Source organism: Aricia agestis, chromosome 8 (assembly GCF_905147365.1).
Source record: "Aricia agestis chromosome 8, ilAriAges1.1, whole genome shotgun sequence".
NCBI classification, from domain to species: domain Eukaryota; kingdom Metazoa; phylum Arthropoda; class Insecta; order Lepidoptera; family Lycaenidae; genus Aricia; species Aricia agestis.
Window position 1 is genome coordinate 11,221,398 of NC_056413.1, and position 21,169 is coordinate 11,242,566.

The 21,169-nt window shown below is 38.7% G+C and overlaps 1 protein-coding gene across 2 annotated transcripts in view; it reads right to left on the reverse strand.

Annotated features, from left to right (window-relative positions):
• Positions 1 to 2,789: 2,789 nt before the first annotated feature.
• Positions 2,790 to 21,169, reverse strand: part of LOC121729384 (b(0,+)-type amino acid transporter 1-like) — a 46,980-nt gene continuing 28,600 nt past the window's right edge. For both annotated transcript variants that reach the window (XM_042117876.1, XM_042117875.1), the window contains exons 3-13: positions 20,627 to 20,723; positions 16,414 to 16,515; positions 15,701 to 15,807; positions 9,881 to 10,016; positions 8,216 to 8,341; positions 7,013 to 7,160; positions 5,472 to 5,699; positions 5,076 to 5,172; positions 4,619 to 4,768; positions 3,902 to 4,070; positions 2,790 to 2,911 (exon numbers count right to left, since the gene is read on the reverse strand). In XM_042117876.1, the coding sequence (XP_041973810.1) occupies positions 2,844 to 2,911; positions 3,902 to 4,070; positions 4,619 to 4,768; positions 5,076 to 5,172; positions 5,472 to 5,699; positions 7,013 to 7,160; positions 8,216 to 8,341; positions 9,881 to 10,016; positions 15,701 to 15,807; positions 16,414 to 16,515; positions 20,627 to 20,723 (1,428 nt within the window). In that variant the 3' untranslated portion in view covers positions 2,790 to 2,843. The remainder of the gene's footprint in view (positions 2,912 to 3,901; positions 4,071 to 4,618; positions 4,769 to 5,075; positions 5,173 to 5,471; positions 5,700 to 7,012; positions 7,161 to 8,215; positions 8,342 to 9,880; positions 10,017 to 15,700; positions 15,808 to 16,413; positions 16,516 to 20,626; positions 20,724 to 21,169) is intronic.

A 21,169-nucleotide genomic window follows, 5' to 3' on the forward strand; every position in this document is an offset into this window, starting at 1 on the left:
TGTATTGTTTGACTGTAATTTATTTTTGTACTTTGACAAAACAAAACTTTGAATTACCCTTTGCACATCGTCGATGTGTTTGTGCCCAAAAGTTTGTTGACAATTTTTTTATTAAAAATAGAATTTAATACATCGTCTAAGTATCCAAAAAAACGTACTCAAATTACAAAATCTAAACATTGATATGGCTGGCAGAAATAATTGTGTACAATTTCAATACGTAGTACCTAAAAATAATCTATACATAGTCGCCAACGTCTAAACGAAGCGAACTGAAAATAGCTAATGTTGACGACTACGAACTACTTACATTTATATTGCTTTGAATATTTTTATTCCCTGCCTCTAACTATAATCATTTAAAAGTAAATATTCTATGATTTTAAAAAGTAATATACATTGCAGTAGAACTTAAAACATTAGAATAATAGGTCATGGTAACGATAGAACGCGTTAGTTACAAAATAAAATAGCCTTTGCCCCGGTAAGCAGTGACGGATTAACCCTTAATCAAATTAAGCTATAGCCTAGGGCATCACGTCTAAGGGCACACCAGATGAAGCACAAAAAAATTCGTCTTTAAGGCATCACGTCTCACCCTCACGTCACCAAAAACTACACCAAAAAAGTTTCTAGGAAAAAACTGATGTTGGGGCCCACAGGCATGGATTGCTTAGGGCATCAAGTAGTCTTAATCCGTCACTGCCGGTAAGGAATGATAAGACCAACGCGGGAAACATTTTAGTCTTAGAATGAGATAGAGTTAAATACATCCAAAACTAAGTCTTGATTTTGTCTTTAGGTTTAACTATTTTAATTCGTTTTTATATTTGTAATTTTGTTGTCTATTATCCAATCAAAATTTATTGAGAATACTTGTAGATTAATTTATATCTTTATAATTTACTATTGATATTGAATACTACAAAAAAAAAAAGAAATTGTTTATTTTTTGTTTTGCTTATTTTTACTTTTGATTGGATCATAGTTACAGTATATAAGCTACCAACATTTTTTCTAATATTTCGCTATCTATCCCCAAAATATAATATCGTATTGATCGTATTGATGTAAAGATAAAATTAATACAAACCACAAGAGCTATATATAGTACAAAGAACTATGTATGACGATGAGCTACGAACTATGAGCTTAGCACAATCACTCATAGTGAGTTCAAATCAGGGTCCAAAGCTAAAGGTTCCATGTTTTGAGCTGTATATGTATGTTTTTTTAAAAATTTCGTTTGTTACAGAAAAAAAGGAAAAAAAAACCTGTTTAAATACAGAATAGTACGTCAAGAAAGTGAAGAAATTAAAAAGTGGCAACATCGTAGTGTCGTCCCTTTCAAATCTATCTAAGAAAAAAGTGTCATCCACACTACGATGTTGCCACTTTAATTTCTTCACTTTGTTGACGCACTATAACTATCGTAAGTTTTATAATATGAACTGCCTATGAATAATAGGAACAAAAGTGTAAAGTATTATACACTTTAGTTGTATTGCTTTGTAAAGTACATTTTTCTACAGCAAAACCTGACTGAACCTTATACGCCATAGCCCCGAAGGAATGATTCGTGCAAACTAGCGAAATGTACACTGAGACAGTAGAAACTTATGCTAACTGTAGTAGACTATAGACTTCAAACATAACGTCAATACAAGAGCGTCGCCAAGGGGGGGCAGGGAGGGGCAGCTGCCCCTGCTAGAGATTCCAAAAAAGTTGCCAAATATAATGCAAACAACGACCACTATAATATTAATTAAAATCTGGTAATAGATGTAAGGCTCGTAGTACAAGTGAAAAGCTTCATGTGCTGTCGACTTACCTACAATTCATACCTACTTTTCTCATTTATAGAGAATAAGAAAAGTATGAATTGTAGTAGGTTAAGTCAACTTGACCCCCCCCCCCCCCCCTGCGCCATCGGCTGGCGACGCCCTTGCGTCAATATCTTCACGGGAAAGTAAAACAACGATATAAAATCTTATAAATGGCAATAATATAAATCTCAAATTGTGTCCAAGTAAAGGAACGGTCACATCAGTCGAAAAATAAATTTTAATATAGTTAGGTCGCGAAGCGCCAAGAAATTCGCAGATCGCTATATTCCGTCTCATCTAAATTTTATTGAGATGTGAAAAAAATAACTTGATCATTTAAGTACGTAATACTTTAGCGGCTCTTTGGTTGCATTTAGAATTTAGAAATTGATTGCTCTTTTCTATAGAGGACAAGCTTTTGCCCGCGGCTTCGCTCGCGTTAAGAAGTATTATTATATACAAACTTTCATCCCCTATTTGAACCCCTTGGGGTTGGAATTTATCAAAATCCTTTCTTAGCGGATGCCTACGTCATAACATCTACCTTCATGCCAAATTTCAGCTCGATCCATCCAGTGGTCCGGGCTGTGATCACTATGTCAATCAGTCAGTCACCTTTGAGTTTTATATATATAGACTAGATGACCCGTGGCACAATAGATTCTGTCTACTCTGCCCGTGGGCCGTGAACTAGTATAACTAGTTAGTATAACTTTAACTCCTAAATTTTTTTACCTTATAAACCTTCCGTGGACTTCCACAAATATTTAAATTCTAAAATTAGCCAAATCGGCTCAGCCGTTCTCGTATTTTAGCGAGACTAACAAAATTGAGAATTCATTTTTATTTATACACCTAAATTAGAGTGCGATATTATACATAGAGTAAAAGAGACAACAAGCGATGGTCGAATTTCTCCGTTCTTCGCGACCTGTAGGTACATTAATAATAAAAACACCCAATTATTAACATTTATACGCGTATATTCACAGAGCTGTTTACAGTCCGGCGAGGACTCTAGTATTCGAAAGTCGTTGATGTTGGCACAACCTCCAGCACCATTTGCAGCAGCACTGTTATCTTGTCTGGAAGGAAATTGTTTGTAAGCCTGTTATTTTTCGTGGAACAAAAGAGCAAACTTATCTTTAATAATTGATAACCTTACATGAATTATGAGAAAAATTAGTCTACTGAAATCATGGGCGCCGGCGGTGCCAGGTGGTGCACTTGCACCCCTTGGGAATCTCGGGATCAATAGAAATTATTGAAATAAGTAAAAAGCATTTTGTAAGGTCGTATTATCATGCCGTACAAAGATAGTTCTTAATGTTTCGGCACTAAATGTATCTGTTGACGTAAATAGACAGTCACTGTTGTTCGTAAAAAGTAAAAAGAAAAGAAAGAAAACGTCAATACGTGGGAGAGCCATGCTTCGGCACGAATGGGCCGGCTCGACCGGATAAATACCACGTTCTCACAGAAAACCGGCGTGAAACAGCGCTTGCGCTGTGTTTCGTCGAGTGAGTGAGTTTACCGGAGGCCCAATCCCCTAACCCCTACCCTATTCCCTTCCCTTCCCTCCCCTCCCCTATTACCCTATTCCCTCTTAAAAGGCCGGCAACGCACTTGCAGCTCTTCTGATGCTGCGAGTGTCCATGGGCGACGGAAGTTGCTTTCCATCAGGTGACCCGTTTGCTCGTTTGCCCCCTTATTTCATAAAAAAAAAAAAAATCTGCACCTCTTGGAAAATATTTCTGCCGGCGCCCATGACTGGGATTCACTTTATTCCTAATCAGGTTATAGGACTTGTGCGTTCAGCGTTGGTAGTTTTTCAAATCCTTTTAGAGTTTATGTCACGCTCACTTTGCGCAAGAAACAAGCCTTTTCTTCGGCCGATTGCGACCACGGCATGTGTGATCTCATAATGTGACATACTTATATTAGAGTGACAGTCATGGCATCCGGTCGGGTCGATCCATCCGTGTAGAAGCAGTTTCTTGCTTCCACCCAGCGATTACTTTCAGTATGAAAGGATAAGTACTAGAAATAACGAAGATGCGTCCCGTAAAACTTACCCATAAACGGCAACGAATATCCCCACTTCACAAAGGGCAGATACACCAGTAGACCAGCCAGGATGAAGGCTCCGGCGTACAGGTACTCCCACTGCGGCTTGTCCACGATGGGCGCTACCACCAGGTATGCAGACACCAGTAGCACCACGTACGGTATTATTATTGGCACCTAAAACGTGATGTAGTTGAGATTTAGGCTGCCTTTCCACCAGAGCTGAGCGGAGCTGTGTTGCGAGGAATGTTTTTGAAAACCAATAGAATCGCTTCATTGACATGACTTTGCCATGACATGGCTCAGCACGGCGATGCTATTGGTTCTCAAAAACACATTCCTCGCAACACAGCTCCGCTCAACTCTGGTGGAAACGCAGCCTAAAACGAGTTTATGACTTACGTGGTAGGCATTTTTGGGTCTACACAAGAATATAAAGTAATCTAATGCTGCCTGTAACTTTATTAATTTTAAAGAATTGTATCCAAATTGTTTCAGAATTATTCTCACTAAATCATATTCAATTTTTTGCAGCGAATTAAACGTCTTAGAATCTTTCACATTTTTAACTCTAGATAACTCTATGATCTAATCTCTACGTCTACGTATCGTTTTTTTTTTTGCCAATCTATCCTTTAATTTATTTGAATTACCTGCCTGTCTATCAATTTGCGGCGAAGCATTTCTTCTTGCCTAGCCAATGGTAGTGCTGTCATTATTCATACCTTATAAGGTCTGGGCGCGTGCGGCTTGGTGCGGCGCATGACGATGAGCGCAAGCATGGCGCCGCCGTAGAATATCCACGCCGTGAACGAGAAGAAGTCGATCAACGAGTCGATGGTCCCGTACAGCACCATCGCGACTGCTATTAGAGACTGGAAGGAAATGAGACGTGAAGGTGTTATTTTTTTCACGCAATGGAAAATTAAAAAGCAGGAAAGCCTACTGGTTATTTACTGGTCACAAGGTTGGTGACAGTGTTGGTATAGGATTTTATAGATTTGTTTCTTTTTATTTGCGTTCTGATCAGCAATATCATTTAGCAACAATCTGCATGCTCTTATCTGCTGATTTTATCTGCTCTATATTAATCTCTTCTCTCATAGAGCCTAGTTCTTTGGACTTATCTCTATCAAAATAATATAGGTACTTGAAAATATGAACACTGAACATAATATTTACATGAAATATCAGTCCGGGGGCTGGCGTGAAGCGTCGCACGTGAACGTACGACAGGATGTCCAGCAAATGGCCCTCGCGAGACGCCGCGAAACACAACCTGCAAAGAATATTATTTTGTACTGTGACCTACTCATTATCATCCTTCATTCTACTCACACATATAACAACTATACTCCACGTGCGCGAGAAATTGGGGGCTGCAGAAGAATAAGCGGGTGAAGAATAGGGCCACTACCTGACTATCCCAGAATGGAAACTGCTTCGCAACATTCCTTAAAATTCCTTGGAGCTCTCGTGTGAAGTATACTATACCTATCAAATAAAGGTACTTATCTACTGTGGACTGTGAAATAAACCCTTATTAAAATAATCCAAATAAAAGAAGGCAGTAATTACCTTCCAGCAACAAACAGGGTTCCATTCGCGGATCCAAAAGTTGATATTGTAACCGCAAGCGGCATCAGCCACGCCATCGGCCCCAGCAGCCGGTTGCCGAAGGTGACGGCAACAGCCTCGCTATCCGCCATCTCGCTCACCGACATCACCGCGAGGTACGACACGTTGACCAGCGCGTAGCACAGCGTCACCAGGGGAATCCCGATTATAATACTTAATGGTAGATTTCTGCAGGAAATATGATGACATGAAAATAGTGCAATATTGTTATGTGTATAATTGTTCGTTGGTTATTCATCAGTTTATCATCGTCGTCGTCGTAGTCAATTGTTCGTGACTTGTCTACAAGATTATGATGCCGTCAGTCTTCTACAGTCCAATCTTCAAATACCTTCTAATGACAGCACAGTATTAGTCCAAGCATGAACAATTATTATTAAATTGGCAATGAAGTATTCCTAAGTTATCCTTAAATGCCTTAGGAATAATTTGTTGTCAACTTGCTGCCTATACCAGTATCCTATAGGACACTGAGGTCACAGCCAAAGTTATTACTAGGTATATTAACTTTATGGTCACAACACACATCAACTCGGAAAGGGATCGTGACCGTATCGCCTTTCGCCTCGCCGTCAACCAGGTGTCAATCTTACGTATGCACGTAACCAAAGCGTATCAACTATCAGTAGCGTTTGCACGTCAACTCGGCTACGGCTAGGCGACGCCTCGCTTACGGCTCGGGGAAAGGGGCAAGGGTGGTCGAAGAAACGTAAGCTTGAGTACGGAGAGACGTAAGCACGGGGACGACGAGCCGTAAGCGGGGGGACTGCTAGTTGACCACGCGTCGCATCCCGGTTAGGAGCCTGTTCCGAGGCGAGGCGATTACGTTACGGTTCCGCTTAGTGTGCGTTGCAGTAGGGAGTTTCATACAAACAATATTGAACGGCTCGAGGAGCTACGGTGCCGGTCTCTTTCCGAGTTGATATGTGTGATGTGACCTGTATGTACCATCGAGGAAGTTGATCCCTATGCAATTGACAGACCAACGTTATTTGGTGGAATATGTCAATTCAATGTTAATTGTGATCTGTCAGCTTGGTTTGACGTAACGCAATCAAACTACTTAGGTCCCCGATTTGCATAGGAATCTACCTATGGGCGTTGCGTGCGGTCATAAGTCATAACCGATGACTTTCATGGATTAAGGTACGATGATACTGACCAAGGTTACGAGGTGTAATGTAATGTCTTATACAGCGAACAGTCGTACAGTCAGTACGTCGTGTTACGGGCAGGTACTAAGTATTATTACACAGCGAGTACGAATGCTCGCTGTATTATAAGTTACGTTACACCTCGTAACGATGGTCTGTACCCACCTTTATAACAGAACACAAAACTGGGCTAGTACAGTTTGGTACTACTAATATATATTCTGTGGTACAGTACAAAATATACGTATAGTCTTACCAAAACTTAATCTACATTAGTTTAATTATAACTAAAGTAATATTTAACAGTCCACACTATAGTCTACTAACCTGGATGGATTTTTAATCTCCTCAGTGACGTAATTGAGGTTATTCCAACCGTCGTAGGCCCATAGGCCGGTGTAGAAAGCCGTGGCTATGTTGCCCAGAGTCGCCGTGCTACTTGCGAAGTTGGGCTCCTGTAAATGTCGCGTATTACCTGCACCATACGGACACAATCGCTCAGTCTAACTATTTACATCCCATTATGATTATGTGATGGGTGGTCGGATGGATATTCTATTGAAAGTTCTCAATTAACTCTTTTTTAGACGCATGAATACATCGAGGTTCAAACTATTGCATAGCTTGAGTGCGGCGACCGTATCAAGAAATTCCGTAACGAAGAAAATCCTAACACACCCACTCCGACCGTTGCGGCGTTGCTATACTTCGGCACGGTGTTTATGTGCGACGACGAGACGTATGCGAATTATGATTGCATAAGTTGATAAAATGCTATGCAATAGTTTACTGCGGCAGTCTCTGAGTGCCACACGTTATTTTTATGCCTTTACATGAAAAGGTAGAAAAAAAGTTGGACCTAATCCTAGTCCAACTTTATATGATATATTTTATTATTATATTATTTAATAAATATATAATATATAAAAAATAATGATATAATGTTTGAATGAATTATTATGTAAATACGTTCAGTAGCATTAGGCTTGTCCTTGATGAAGCAATGATTGTGTTAATGTTTTTAAATATCAACTCAGTAATTATTTAAATTGAAGTTAATAATTAAATAAAATGGAAGTAACATACGACAAAATAATCAATTAACATGTTTGATAAAATTTAAAAACTTAACCAGGTTATTTAAAAAAACGTAATTGACCAGTGGTAATCGTACCTACTTTTTATCGACAATTATTAAAAAAAAACTAAGGTAACATTATTATTATCGAAAGTTTTGTTTTTTCACACAATGATAAAATGAGTTCTTGGTCTTGTGAAACGGTAGAAGTATTTTTTCTTGAGCTTTATAATCGTATGTAAGAAAGTAGTTTAGGCTATAATAAGCTGTTATATGATACAATAGTAGCAGAGTACGAATTTGTATAATATGACACAGTGTAACTTGTAACAGAATTTCATCTGGCATGAGTTTTTTACTCAGTAAACATCATTTATATTCAACAGCGTATGTAAGTGTAGTAGTTCACACAGTACGAATATCGACACAGCATAACTTTAACAGTAGTTTACCTAGTATCAGTTTGTACGCGCCGCCGCAGACGATGATCGCGATGGCGGCGAGCTTGGCGGCGGTGAAGATGTTCTGGACGTTGGTGGCCAGGTTCACGCTGTAGCAGTTCACCGCCAGGATCATTACTGTAAATAAAAACTCGGATGTGAATAATAATATACATATTATATAGGAATTGGGAATACGACGCAAAGGTCGGAGCAGAGGGCGCTATTATATGTATACTATACCGTGGCAACGCCTCCGTGGTCTAGTGGTTAGAGCGTCGCTCTCGACTCCGGAGGTCGTGGGTTCGAATCCCGCGTTGGAAACATGTTATTTCCAAGTTTGGTTAGGACAATGCAGGCTGATCACCTGATTGTCTGACAAGTAAGATGATCCATGCGTCGGATGGGCATGTAAAAAGTCGGTCCTGCGCCTGATCTCTCGCCGGTCGTGTCGGTCTTCCGTCCCACTGGGTTATGAGAGTAAAGGAATAGAGAGTGCTCTTGTGTACTGCGCACACACTTGGGCACTATAAAAGTACTCCTGCGTACCTGGTCTGGTTTCAATGAAACCGGCCACCGTCACCGAAACCGGTGTGGGGGGGAGCATTATTATTATTACTATACCGTATGTGCTATACGGTAAATCAGGGCGTTCGCTGCGTTAAGCGTGCGCCCGGCGCGGCCACTCACGAGGCGTGCTTGTTTCATGTTATCCCATAGAGCAGCGCTGCATTGAGCGGGTCAGCCGTCGCACGATTACTATGGCGAGCGCACGGCGCGGCCGCCCGCGACGGGCAGCCGCGCCGGGCACACGCTCAACGCAGCGAACGCCCTTCCAACATGTTGCACACGTCATATCAGAATATTGACAAAAAACGTTGTCAAACGTACGAGTAGAACAAAAGTTTCTGTTTACTATTTATGATGGTGCTGCTCGCGTGAAAACATAGACATACTGCAACGGCTGAACTTGAAGAGATTCAATGATTACTTAATTTTAATGAGCACTTAAACATACACTTCATACAATTTCTGTCAAACAGCTCATTATTTTGAAGTTGAGTAATCATTTAATTTCTCTAAGTATGTGTCCGTAAAATGACGACAAACATACTTGACCAAAATCCCTTCATCAAGAGAGGTGCCAACGCGTGAAACCTATACACTTAATCTTTCTGCTTTTGACGATCATAAAAGTTACAATTACTATACAAGGTGTAACAAAAATAAGTGATAATACTTTAGGGTGTGTATGAGTTCCTTATAGAGAGTTCACTGTGAAAGTAGCATCGCTGAAATACCAATTTTTTTTTTCACTTTTGTATGGGGAAACTCGTGACGCTCGGGCACTTGCCCATACAAAAGTGAAAAAAAAAATTGCCCTTTCAGCGCTGCTACTTTTACAATGAACTCTCTATAAGGAACACATACACACCCTAAAGTATTATCACTTATTTTTGTTACACCTTGTAGATATGTATTTAGTTTTATGTACATACACGCAACTGCTTTTAATAATTAAATTAATATACAATGTAGTTTTCTGGTAAATTGGTTGCTGTATTTTCTCGTACTAGCCAAACATTGTCCAATGTCTCTTTAGTCTAGCATAAAAACGTTTGCATTTCCCGACTTCCCCGCCAATTTATTCAGTTATTGTAGTTAAATAATAATTACCAATAGATATAACAGCGACGAGTTTGACGAGCGCGTCTGGCGGCTCGCACTCGCTGACGAACGGCTCCACCGCGTACTTGGCGAAACTCAGGCAGATTATCGCCATCTGGGACGGCTTCAGTACCAGCGTCGACACCTACAACAAAATAAATAAATATAATTATACAGTGTGTAACAAAAATAAGTGATATGATACTTTAGGGTGTGTACGTGTTCCTTGTAGAGAGTTCATTATGAAAGTAGCAGCTCTGAAAGACGAACATTTTTTTCACTTTTGTATGGGTAAGGCTGTGTTCACACGTGCGCGTTTTCTGCGCGCGCGGATCAGCGCGCGTCGCGTCGTTTCCCAAACGTTAAAGCAGTTTGAGGTTCTATGCTAATTACATAAAGCTTATTTTCAAATATTTCCACAAAAACCGCGTACGCGCAGCGAACGTGCAGCGACCGTGCAGCGTACGCTCAGCCACCGCACAGCCTACGCGCAGCGACAGAGCAGTCTACGATCACCGCCCGCGCGGCTAGTGTGTCTGTCATTACTCATTCACTTTGTGACCGCGCGACGGATGCCCGTTGCCTTTGTGCGATGTCGTCAGAGTTATTAATTTCGTTAATAGAAGAAAGGTATGTCTTGTGGGACAAGACTCTCGAAATATACAAAGACAAACGTAAAACTTTGCAAGCGTGGTATGAAATATGTACTATATATTATACTAGCTGTTGCCCGCAACTTCGTCCGCGTGAATGTATGTTATTAAAATCGAGATTTACAAAATTGAACACCCATCTACGACTATTTTATTTGGATCTACATTACACACGAAATTTTTAATGCACTACGAAAATAAAATATAATTATAAAAATTGTAACTGTACTAAGTATAGCTAAATTAATGTTGGAATTTGTTGTGTTAGACTGTTGCCAATAATAATTATGACAAAAACGCTTGAAGGCACGGATTAATTTCCTGCTGTCCACGATCACCGTAGTATGCGACATCAGATTTACACTGTAGGTTGTCTAGCATTGTAGTTCTTTCGTCTTGGCAGAAAAAACTCTCCCAGAGAACATGATTCAAACATACTGCCTTCGGTCGTACATATTCTACCATTTCTACCTATGTGCTCGACCGATGCTAGTAACTTAGATCCGTAAAGTTTGACTTTAAAATTTCCATGGCTGGTAACGAATTGAGATACGCAGTGGTCAATATCCATCCAGTGTTTGGATAAGCGTTTACGAATATTAGGAAAAGTTTTAAAGATCGACCTTTGCTAGAATTGGTAATCACTTTGGTTGTCGTTGTAAATTCCGAGGAGTTTCTTCAATTCCATTACTTATCAAGTCACCGTTTTTAGGGTTCTATACCCAAAGGGTAAAAACGGGACCCTATTACTATAACGCACCTTTAAAGTAATACCGTTAAGTTAAACGAAATTTTTCAGAAATTGAGGTATCAATGCCATCTATCTAAAATAAACGTAAGCTACAAGATAAACTTGTTTTTTTTTTTGCAAAATGTTGTGTTTTGCGCCATTTAGCGGTAAATCAAAGCGTTACTAAGCCGAGTTATGTTCGGGTCGATAAATATAATATTGTGTCTATACCAATAAGAACATGATCGTGATAAAGTGATGACGGAAGTTTTAAACAACAGCGTGATTACTTGGATAAACACGGCTTTAAGTCACAAAATAGTTCCTTTTTTGAATAGGTAAAGTGTTTCAATTTGTTTAGACACATTTTTCGTGTTATGAAATAACGCAATTTATAATTCAATTTCATTGTATGGAATGTTACAGTTTGTATAGTCACAGTTTGCCTTTATTTTTTTAGAGACTAATCCAATAAGATGTATCTCTAGAGTGTAACTTTTTTTTATTATAATAAAAAATATATTAACATGCCAATAGGTTTAACTCATTATTCTTAAATTAAGTGATAGAAGTGAACATTACTTTTGTTAGCTCAAAGTAGGTACCTACCTCTCGTGGATAGAGAAATGAGGCTGTGATCGTTACTATGTTTATTTTTTTTAACTGCTATTTCCAGTTGATCTTCTTTCAGTCAAAGTGTTTTAAAATGTAAAAGAAAAAGATAGTTACAAGTTTAGACGATAAGATACTGTCTTAACTTTTAATTATGTTAAATTATGAAGTTTCAATAGGTTTTTATTTTGTAACATTAGTTGCACTTACAGTAATTAACAAAATTATTAATACATATTTATTATTATTAGTGGTAAAGTGTTATTATAAAAATTTAAATAAAAATAAATAAAGCTGTAAATATTTTAATTAAATTTTTTAAATGGCATGTCATAATATAAACAGAGATCTATCATATAAACTCATTAAATATATTTTAAAAAACCCTGAACTCAGATTTTATTTAGAAAAAACAGTGACTATTTTCTAATATTTGCTCCCCTGTAAAATTTTATAATTTCATTTAGTCACGGTATTACTTTAAAGGTGCGATAAGACTTCGTTGTCTGTCCTTCTGTCTATCTCCAGGCTGTATCTTAAGAACCGTTATAGCTAGAGTTCTGAAATTTTTACAGATTGTGTATATCTGTTGCCGCTATAATAACAAATACTGAAAACAAAATAAAATCAATATTTAAGGGGGGCTCCCATACACCAAATATGATTTTTTTGGCCTTTTTTGCTCGATACCAATAATTACAACAGGCAGGCAGTTGAAATTTTCAAAGAATCCTTTAATATATGTGTTATTTAATAATTAATAATAAAATTGGAATATAATTAAAATTTAAGGGGGGCTCCCATACAAAAACACAACTTTTGGCCTATTTTTTCTCTATAACGGTACGGAACCCTTCGTGCATGAGTCCGACTCGCACTTGGCCGATTTTATTGTAAACATGGTATCAAATTCGGGCAATCTATACAACAAAAAAAGAATTTTGAAAATCTGACCACAAACAGCAAAGTAAACATTAACTCCTCCTTTTTTTAAAGTCGGTTAAAAAAAAGTATCTAAGATGTTGACCAGGGATGTAAGGTATCATCATGCCAAATTTCATTGAAATCAGTTCAGTGGATTCAGAGATTAGCCTGTACAAACAGACAAACAGACAAACAGACAAACAGACAGAGAAACAAAAATTTCAAAAACAGTTAAAATGTATTCTACTACTCTTCTAATATGCCCCTGACTCATTTTTTCAAGTTTATTTTCAATGTACAAAAATTTTACCTCTACGATTTTATTATATGTATAGATAATTAGAAGGTTTTGAGACAATGCCAGATGCAGAAAAAAATAAACAAGGTAAATTTCTTTTATTTGATGTTCAATCATGCTTGTGTAAGTATATACGTATACATATTTTTACACACAGATGTAAAACTATTTCGGTTTCGTTTGACAGCTCGAGATTGTTGCTCTATTCCGCTAGATATATTAACTTTATGGTTCTCTGACAAAATAGGTTACATATTTTGAAACTTTTGGAACTGGCACCGACTTCAAAATTATGAAGATTGAGTACAGAAATAGTTGAATTTATGGATACCCTAGCAACCGAGTGGACGCTGCGTGGTGGCTGCGCGGTGGCTGCGCGGTGGCTGCGCGGTCGCTGCACGGTAGCTAGTGTACGCGGTGAAAAGACGGTTGCTGCGTGTACGCGGATTGTGCGCGTAGTCATATGAACACGCCCTAAGGGCCCGAGCGTCACGAGTTTCCCCATACAAAAGTGAAAAAAAAATTTGGTCTTTCAGCGCTGCTATTTTCACAGTGAAAAATGTAAATAAAAATAAAAAGGAACACGTACACACCCTAAAGTATTATCACTTATTTTTGTTACGTATTACCTTATGTAACTTCGTAACGGTGAAATTTGAATATCGAGCAGAAATCGTACATTCACCGCGATAAAAACTATCCTACATCCCTTCTTAGGTCTCTAAGTATTTCCATACCGAATTTCATCAAAATCGGTTAGCGGTATAAGTGTAACAAAATGTGCTACGAGACAGCTACGCGCTACGCTGACCTCTGCTACGCCGCTGTCTACGATATCTCGTAGCGCTACGGCGTAGCACCTACGGAGTTAACTTCAAATATTATTTTTTTCGTAACTGCTATTATAATTAATACAATAATACTTCGATCACAGTTTTTTTTTTTTTAATGAAAAAAGTGGGCAAACGAGCAAACGGGTCACCTGATGGAAAGCAACTTCCGTCGCCCATGGACACTCGCAGCATCAGAAGAGCTGCAAGTGCGTTGCCGGCCTTTTAAGAGGGAATAGGGTAATAGGGGAGGGTATGGAAGGGAAGGGAAGGGAATAGTTGAGGGTAGGGAAGGGAATAGGGTAGGGGTTAGGGGATTGGGCCTCCGGTAAACTCACTCACTCGGCGAAACACAGCGCGAACGTTTCCAGGAAATGCTATTGTATTCTATTGTTGTCGCGATCACCGCGGGTGCTCTTATGGGGCTTGAGGAATTAATATAAAAAATAATTTTATTACAAACTAGATGACCCGGTGAACTTCGAATAACTTCCCCCCTAATAAACCTTCCACGAATATTTAGATATTATGGCAAATCGGTTCAGCCGTTGTCGAGTCTTAGCGAGACTAATAAAATTAAAATTAGGTTTTATATGTTACGTAGAACACGTAGAAAATAAAAAAAATATATATGTATCATGTTCTTCAAAATAATATATCTTCTCTACATAATATGGGTACCTCCCACGGTGATTATTGATGATTTGTTAGTACTCAAACAATTTTATGATCAATATAATTTACGATATGTTTACAACACTAAATATTATGTGGTTAATATTTATGCACATTGCATTGTAGCATTGATAGTTTAAATATATACATATTTTGGAATGAGTCAACATGAAATGTATTTTACGATTTGTAATAAAAAATATTATTTATATTGTATCAGATACAAATGGTAAAATGGTAATTTACTCTGAATAAATAATAATAAAACAAGATAACAAAGAAATCTTTTTTCTGACACAGTTGTGCACTAATGGAAAACTTGTTAAAAACGTGAGAAAGTATCTATCTAGCTGTTACTTTTTCAGGCTTTAACAGCTAAACCATTTTAGACAAAGCGCATAAACTAAATTTGAGTCATGTAATGTAATGTAAGAGATTTTTTTTTGCAGTTTTTATTGTAGTATCATAATGTTAAATTTTAGACGTGGGAGAGCCATGCTTCGGCACGAATGGGTCGGCTCGACCGGAGAAATACCACGTTCTCACAGAAAACCGGCGTGAAACAGCGCTTGCGCTGTGTTTCGCCGAGTGAGTGAGTTTACCGGAGGCCCAATCCCCTACCCTATTCCCTTCCCTACCCTCCCCTATTCCCTTCCCTTCCCATCTCTACCCCCTCTTATTACCCTATTCAAGGCGCGGTCCAAAGGGGGGGGGGGTCACAAGGGACATGGACCCCCCCCCCCCAAATCTAAGGTAAAATTGAAAATAAAATGAAACCCAGAACCGTCCGACGGCGCAGATAAAAAAAAATAGTGTAGTGACCCCCCCCAAAATTTCAGGCTGCGACCGCGCCTGCCCTATTCCCTCTTAAAAGGCCGGCAACGCACCTGCAGCTCTTCTGATGCTGCGAGTTTCCATGGGCGACGGAAGTTGCTTTCCATCAGGTGACCCGTTTGCTCGTTTGCCACCTTATTTCATAAAAATATACTAGTTTTTGCTCATAGTTAATTGACCACGCACTAGTTTTACGATATAATAATATGAAGAACAAAAGAGCAAATAAGAGTACAACTATTTTATTTGCTCTTTTGTTCTCTCTTTCTATACCCATGAGAAGAGGAAGGCCGGCGGTCCCCCGAAAGCGTCCATGAAGTAGGCGTACTCCGCGCCCGACGACGTGTTCATCGTGCCCAGCTCCGCGTACGCCAGCGCACCTTATTGAAAAAAAAGTTTTAATTTTTTTTTTATTTCAGCTGGGAGAAGGTAAAGATAAAGAGTTGGCATGCTAAACAATGACAAAAAAAGTTTAATTTTTTTATTTCACCTGGTAGAAGGTAAAGATAAAGAGTTGGCATGCCACTATCGTATATTTTATTGTTCTAGAAATATTTTACTAGAAGCGTATTAGAATTATTTAGTGTACCTAATAGAGTCTAGAAATACGGTACATTAGAATAAATTACATAAAATTGTTACAACAAGTAGTCGGTAACAATATAATTATTTTTCTTTTCATTGCCAATTTGTAAAAGAAACTATCGGAGATTTGTTAGCTCTATGTACACATTTAAATGTTAGTTACTATCAGAAAAAAATATTCATAGGCCGACGGCAGCTATACATATACATACATATATTTGGTTGGGCTGTGTCAAGTCAAAATAGTTCGTGATCTGGTTATGCCTGACATACCCCGACCAAATTACGTAGGGCCGCTAGCTGCTTATAAATTAATTCTATTCTATATTCTAATAATTATGTTTCTGATAGTACATTTATTTCGTGAGTAAGTTCGATATAATATTATGGTAGTTGCTTACCGAGCAGAGACAACAGGCCACAGGCCATCCATATGATGAAGCTTATGCCCACCGAGCCCGTGCGCTCCAGCAGCCCAGAGGGCGACACGAATATTCCAGATCCTGCAACACACCATCAGCATTACCGACTATAAAGGCGACTAAAGAAAAATTGACGATTTTATAATTTATTTTTATACTATTATATTTCCGTGGGTCTGACCTAGCGAGAACACGCTTAAAATTTTCTTACTAAAAAAATCACAAAGATGCATGTACTGATGATTTTTTTATATATTGCCAAAACCGTGCATTAAACTGAGTCAATATTTTAACACATTAATATTCATTTAACACAATAAAATTCTATCATCGAGGGACTGACCTGGCGGATTTTTAAAATGTTGTATATTTAAATATCGAGTTATTAAGAAAAAACTAACTTGGCGATGATTTTGCGTCGTCCTTTTTCACCTGGCATCTGAAAGACGGGTGTGAGTGTGAAGAGAGAAGGACGATTTTTGATATTTTGCTTTAGAAGAAAGCGATATTTCTATTTACTCGATTAGTGCACCTTATGGAAATTCGTAGGCACAAGTCAATACCGCTTTTATTTGTGTAAACCTTACAGTATCCGTGGTCCAGTTGTTAAGAGCGTGGCTCTTGACTCGGAGGTCGTGGGTTCGATTCCCGCGTTGGAAACATGTTATTTCCAAGTTTGGTAAGGACAATGCAGGCTGATCACCTGGTCTTCCCTCCCACTGGTTTATGAGAGTAAAGGAATAGAGAGTGCTCTTGTGTACTGCGCACATACTTGGGCACTATAAAATTACTCCTGCGTACCTTTCGAAACCGGTGTGGGGGGTATTACTTGAGCAAGTAGCGACGGGTGAATGAGAGATGTAAGATTTTCATTCATGAATGAGTTTTATTCAAAAAACAAAAGTTTTCTATTCACGTACCATCGATGAAATTGATTCAATAGCAGTTGACACACCTACGTCATTTGTCAGCTATATCCATTAAATTATTGCTGTGATCGGTATGGGTTTCGTCTGTCCGTCGGTCCGTCATCTGCCTAGGAATCAACTTATCTGATAGTAAGTACATTACGCATAAGGGAGATGGCAGACGGCACACTTATTGTGTGATCGAGTCTGCAGCGCACATAATTACAGTACACATACTGTACATAAGTACAGTATGTGTGCTAACCTAACTCGAAAAGTCTTGTAGATTAGTATTGAAATATAATTTAGTATTTAAATATTTTTAAAGACCCCACTATAAAGTTTTATACGTGAGAGAGCCATGCTTCGGCACGAATGGGCCGGCTCGACCGGATACATACCACGTTCTCACAGAAAACCGGCGTGAAACAGCGCTTGCGCTGTGTTTCGCCGAGTGAGTGAGTTTACCGGAGGCCCAATCCCCTACCCTATTCCCTTTCCTACCCTCCCCTATTCCCTTCCCTTCCCTACCCTCCCCTATTACCCTATTCCCTCTTAAAAGGCCGGCAACGCACATGCAGCTCCTCTGATGTTGCGAGTGTCCATGGGCGACGGAAGTTGCTTTCCATCAGGTGACCCGTTTCCTCGTTTGCCCCCTTATTTCATAAAAAAAAAAGTATCTGACATAGTTACTTCGGCATTTATTACAACCTAATGTAGCTACATTAGGTTTAGCTAAATAACTAACCTTTATTATATATTGGCGAAAGTGTTCGTAAATGACATTGAATGAAAGTGCTCAACTTAATTTCGTGCCTAAAAGTTTGAAGTAATTTATTCGGCTATTTGATATGCATCGAAACCCCGTCTGAGTTGTTAACTTGTCAACTTTAATGTTTATTTTCTCAGAAGTCTGACGCGAGTAGGTCATGTTTGACCTTCAGTATCAGCCAATATTATTGTATTTACCTTAAACATTGAAAAATGTTTATTACTAAACCATGTGTGCATAATATTGAAACATAACTCTGTAAGCGTAATGTTGGAATAATATACTTAGTTAAGTGCTGACAATATCATAGTAAGTAAAGTGTTAAAATGCTGGAGATTTCACTACTTAGTAATCCATACTAATATTGTAAATGCGAAAGTGTGTCTGTCTGTCTGATACCTCTTCTCTCCCAAACCGCTGAACCGATTTTGCTGAAATTTGAAATGGAGATACTTTGAGTCCAGGAAAAGGACATAGGATACTTTTTATCCCGGAAAAATGTACACTTCCCGCGTGATAAATGATTTTTGGCGCAACGGAGTTGCGGGCGTCATCTATAGTCTGTCATATTTTTATGTTCTGCTGCTAAGGTCACCCTATGTATATTATATTATATTGATTTGGCTACACATTACATAACAAGAAACACAAACAGTTAAATTTCAAAAATAGCTTTGCTGTTTGTTTGCACAGGCTTCAAAATAAAACCATCTAGCCTCTGACCTCTCGTCTGAAAAAAGTTCATCGTTCATCTTAAGTTCTTAACAATCCAACGACTCTGATGTCGCCTACACTGACTAACTTTTAAGGGCCTGTTTCACCACTTCCTGATAAAGTGCCGGATACTCTATCCACAAGTTAACTTGACAGATAGAGTATGGAGAATCCGTCAAATAAGTTGTGGATAGCCTATCAGGAAGTGGTGAAACAGGCCCTCAATCTTATTTTAACAGAGATGAAATAAAAACCTACAAGGCATACCATTTTTGCTTTGAAACCACTTTATTTACACGCGCTTACACACAAATGCATGAAAACCACGGTACTTTTAAACGTCGATTGGTCGTGCTTAGTTTGACTAACATGTGCCTGAAAAACCTTGAATTTTTCAACTTTGATACAGAAAAAATCGTTGTAACATTCTAGTCGATATGATCTACGAATCTAAAGTTTTGCTCTGGACGCATGCGATGTGTTAGATCGTGTTTGTGTTTGCCAAACAAAACAAACGTTATGTGTGTCGTGGGTTATTCCGTGAGTCGTAACTCAATTACTGACACCGCGCGAAAACAGGTCAAGTGCGCTAACAATGTAGAGCTGAGGTGAGCTGAGCTGAGCCCCTAGTCAGGTGTTTTCTTTATTGCTTCTTTATACAAGGTAGAAAGAGTTATGATTTCTTAGGTTTACTTACGGATTTTGTCGCGGAGCACTTTTATTAATCGAAACGTCGGGATTAATAAATGTGCTCCGCGACAAAATCCGCAAGTGTTTAAACCTTGTAATATAAAGAAGACCGCAACGTGACGCGTAGATGCATTTCTTCATTTATTATGGATTTGACAGATTCGCAAGACGTCTCACGTAATTGAAATCTGTCAAATCCATACAAATTTATGCCGCGCCGCGCCTCGCCTCGCCTCGTCGCGTTGCGGTCTAAATTGACCCTAAGTGATAATACTTTAGGGCGTGTAATGTTTATGGGTTCCCTATAGAGTTGTCTATAGGGAACCCATAAACAAGTCCAACCCATAAACAAAGTCACACAATTCGCTGTGAAAGTAGCAGCGATGAAAGAGTAACTTTTTTAGCTTTTGTATGGGTAAACTACTGACCCGCGCTGGGGCACTTGCTTCTTTATAATCCCAAAAAATTGCTCTTTTAGCGCTGCTATTATCACAGTGAACTTTATAATATAAATAAGGGACACATACACATCCTAAAGTATAAGCACTATGTTTTGTTACACTCTATGGAATCACCGATCAAAAATGTATGGAATCGACGTAAGAGTTCGATAATATTAAGCCGACTTTCCACTCAAGTCATGTCAATTTCATACATTTTTATCAAAGAAGCGATAAAGAAAACGACTTGGCTAGGGGCTCTGTCCTTTTCTATATATTATACTTTCAATTTGTCTCGTTGTTGTTCATTCATTCGTTGATGATGTATGTGACAGTAATTAATCATTATAATTTTATGAAAATCGTGCTTTTAATTTAAGGTTCCTCATTTTTGATGAGTATAATAAATCTAACATGATACAGGTATAGAGCGGTGACAAGAATTCGCACTTAGTACAATAGTACTCTATGTGTTTTTGTTACCAAGTGCAGTTTTTGTCATCCATCGTTGAGAAATTAATTGTAGTTTGAGAAAGCAAGTTACAATATTGCTTTCCAGATGCCACTATTCATGGATATTTACGTTACTTTTTGTCTTTTCGACCGACGTATATTATATTTCCAACAAAGGAGGTCATTATAGCAATCCAATTAAAAACGAGGCTCACCGATCATAGTTCCGACGATTAGAGCCACCCCACTGAAGAGTCCCACCCGTCTCTTGAGGTGAACAGGGTCGTCCGGAGCTGCGTCCGACCCCTCCAACTGAGGACAGAAAGAGAAAACATCTTAATTGAAAAGTACTAAGATAACACTGGTAATGGTCCAAGGGTTGGAAAAACATCAGAAAGTACTAAATACGTAGGTAGTGTAGCACTATTAATGGTCCTTGAATGTCTTCTATTTTCTATTGAAATAACAGTCGATAAGATCTTATGACTTATTTACCTTTGTCAGCCCCGAATAATATTTTCGTCAAATGTTAGATTACAGATAAAAACCCAGGTACGAAAAGCATAATTAAAACTATATTAAAACTATTTTACCCCAGCCAGCCTTACTCCATCTTATTCATTAAATCCTGACTAGTAGAGGTACAGTTTAGGTGCTACCATGGGCGTACCGAGGGGGAGGGGTCATGGGGGGCAGCCCCCCCCCCCCTGGATCATGTTGACGTCCCTACGAAGTATATTATCTAGTACTTTTATCTA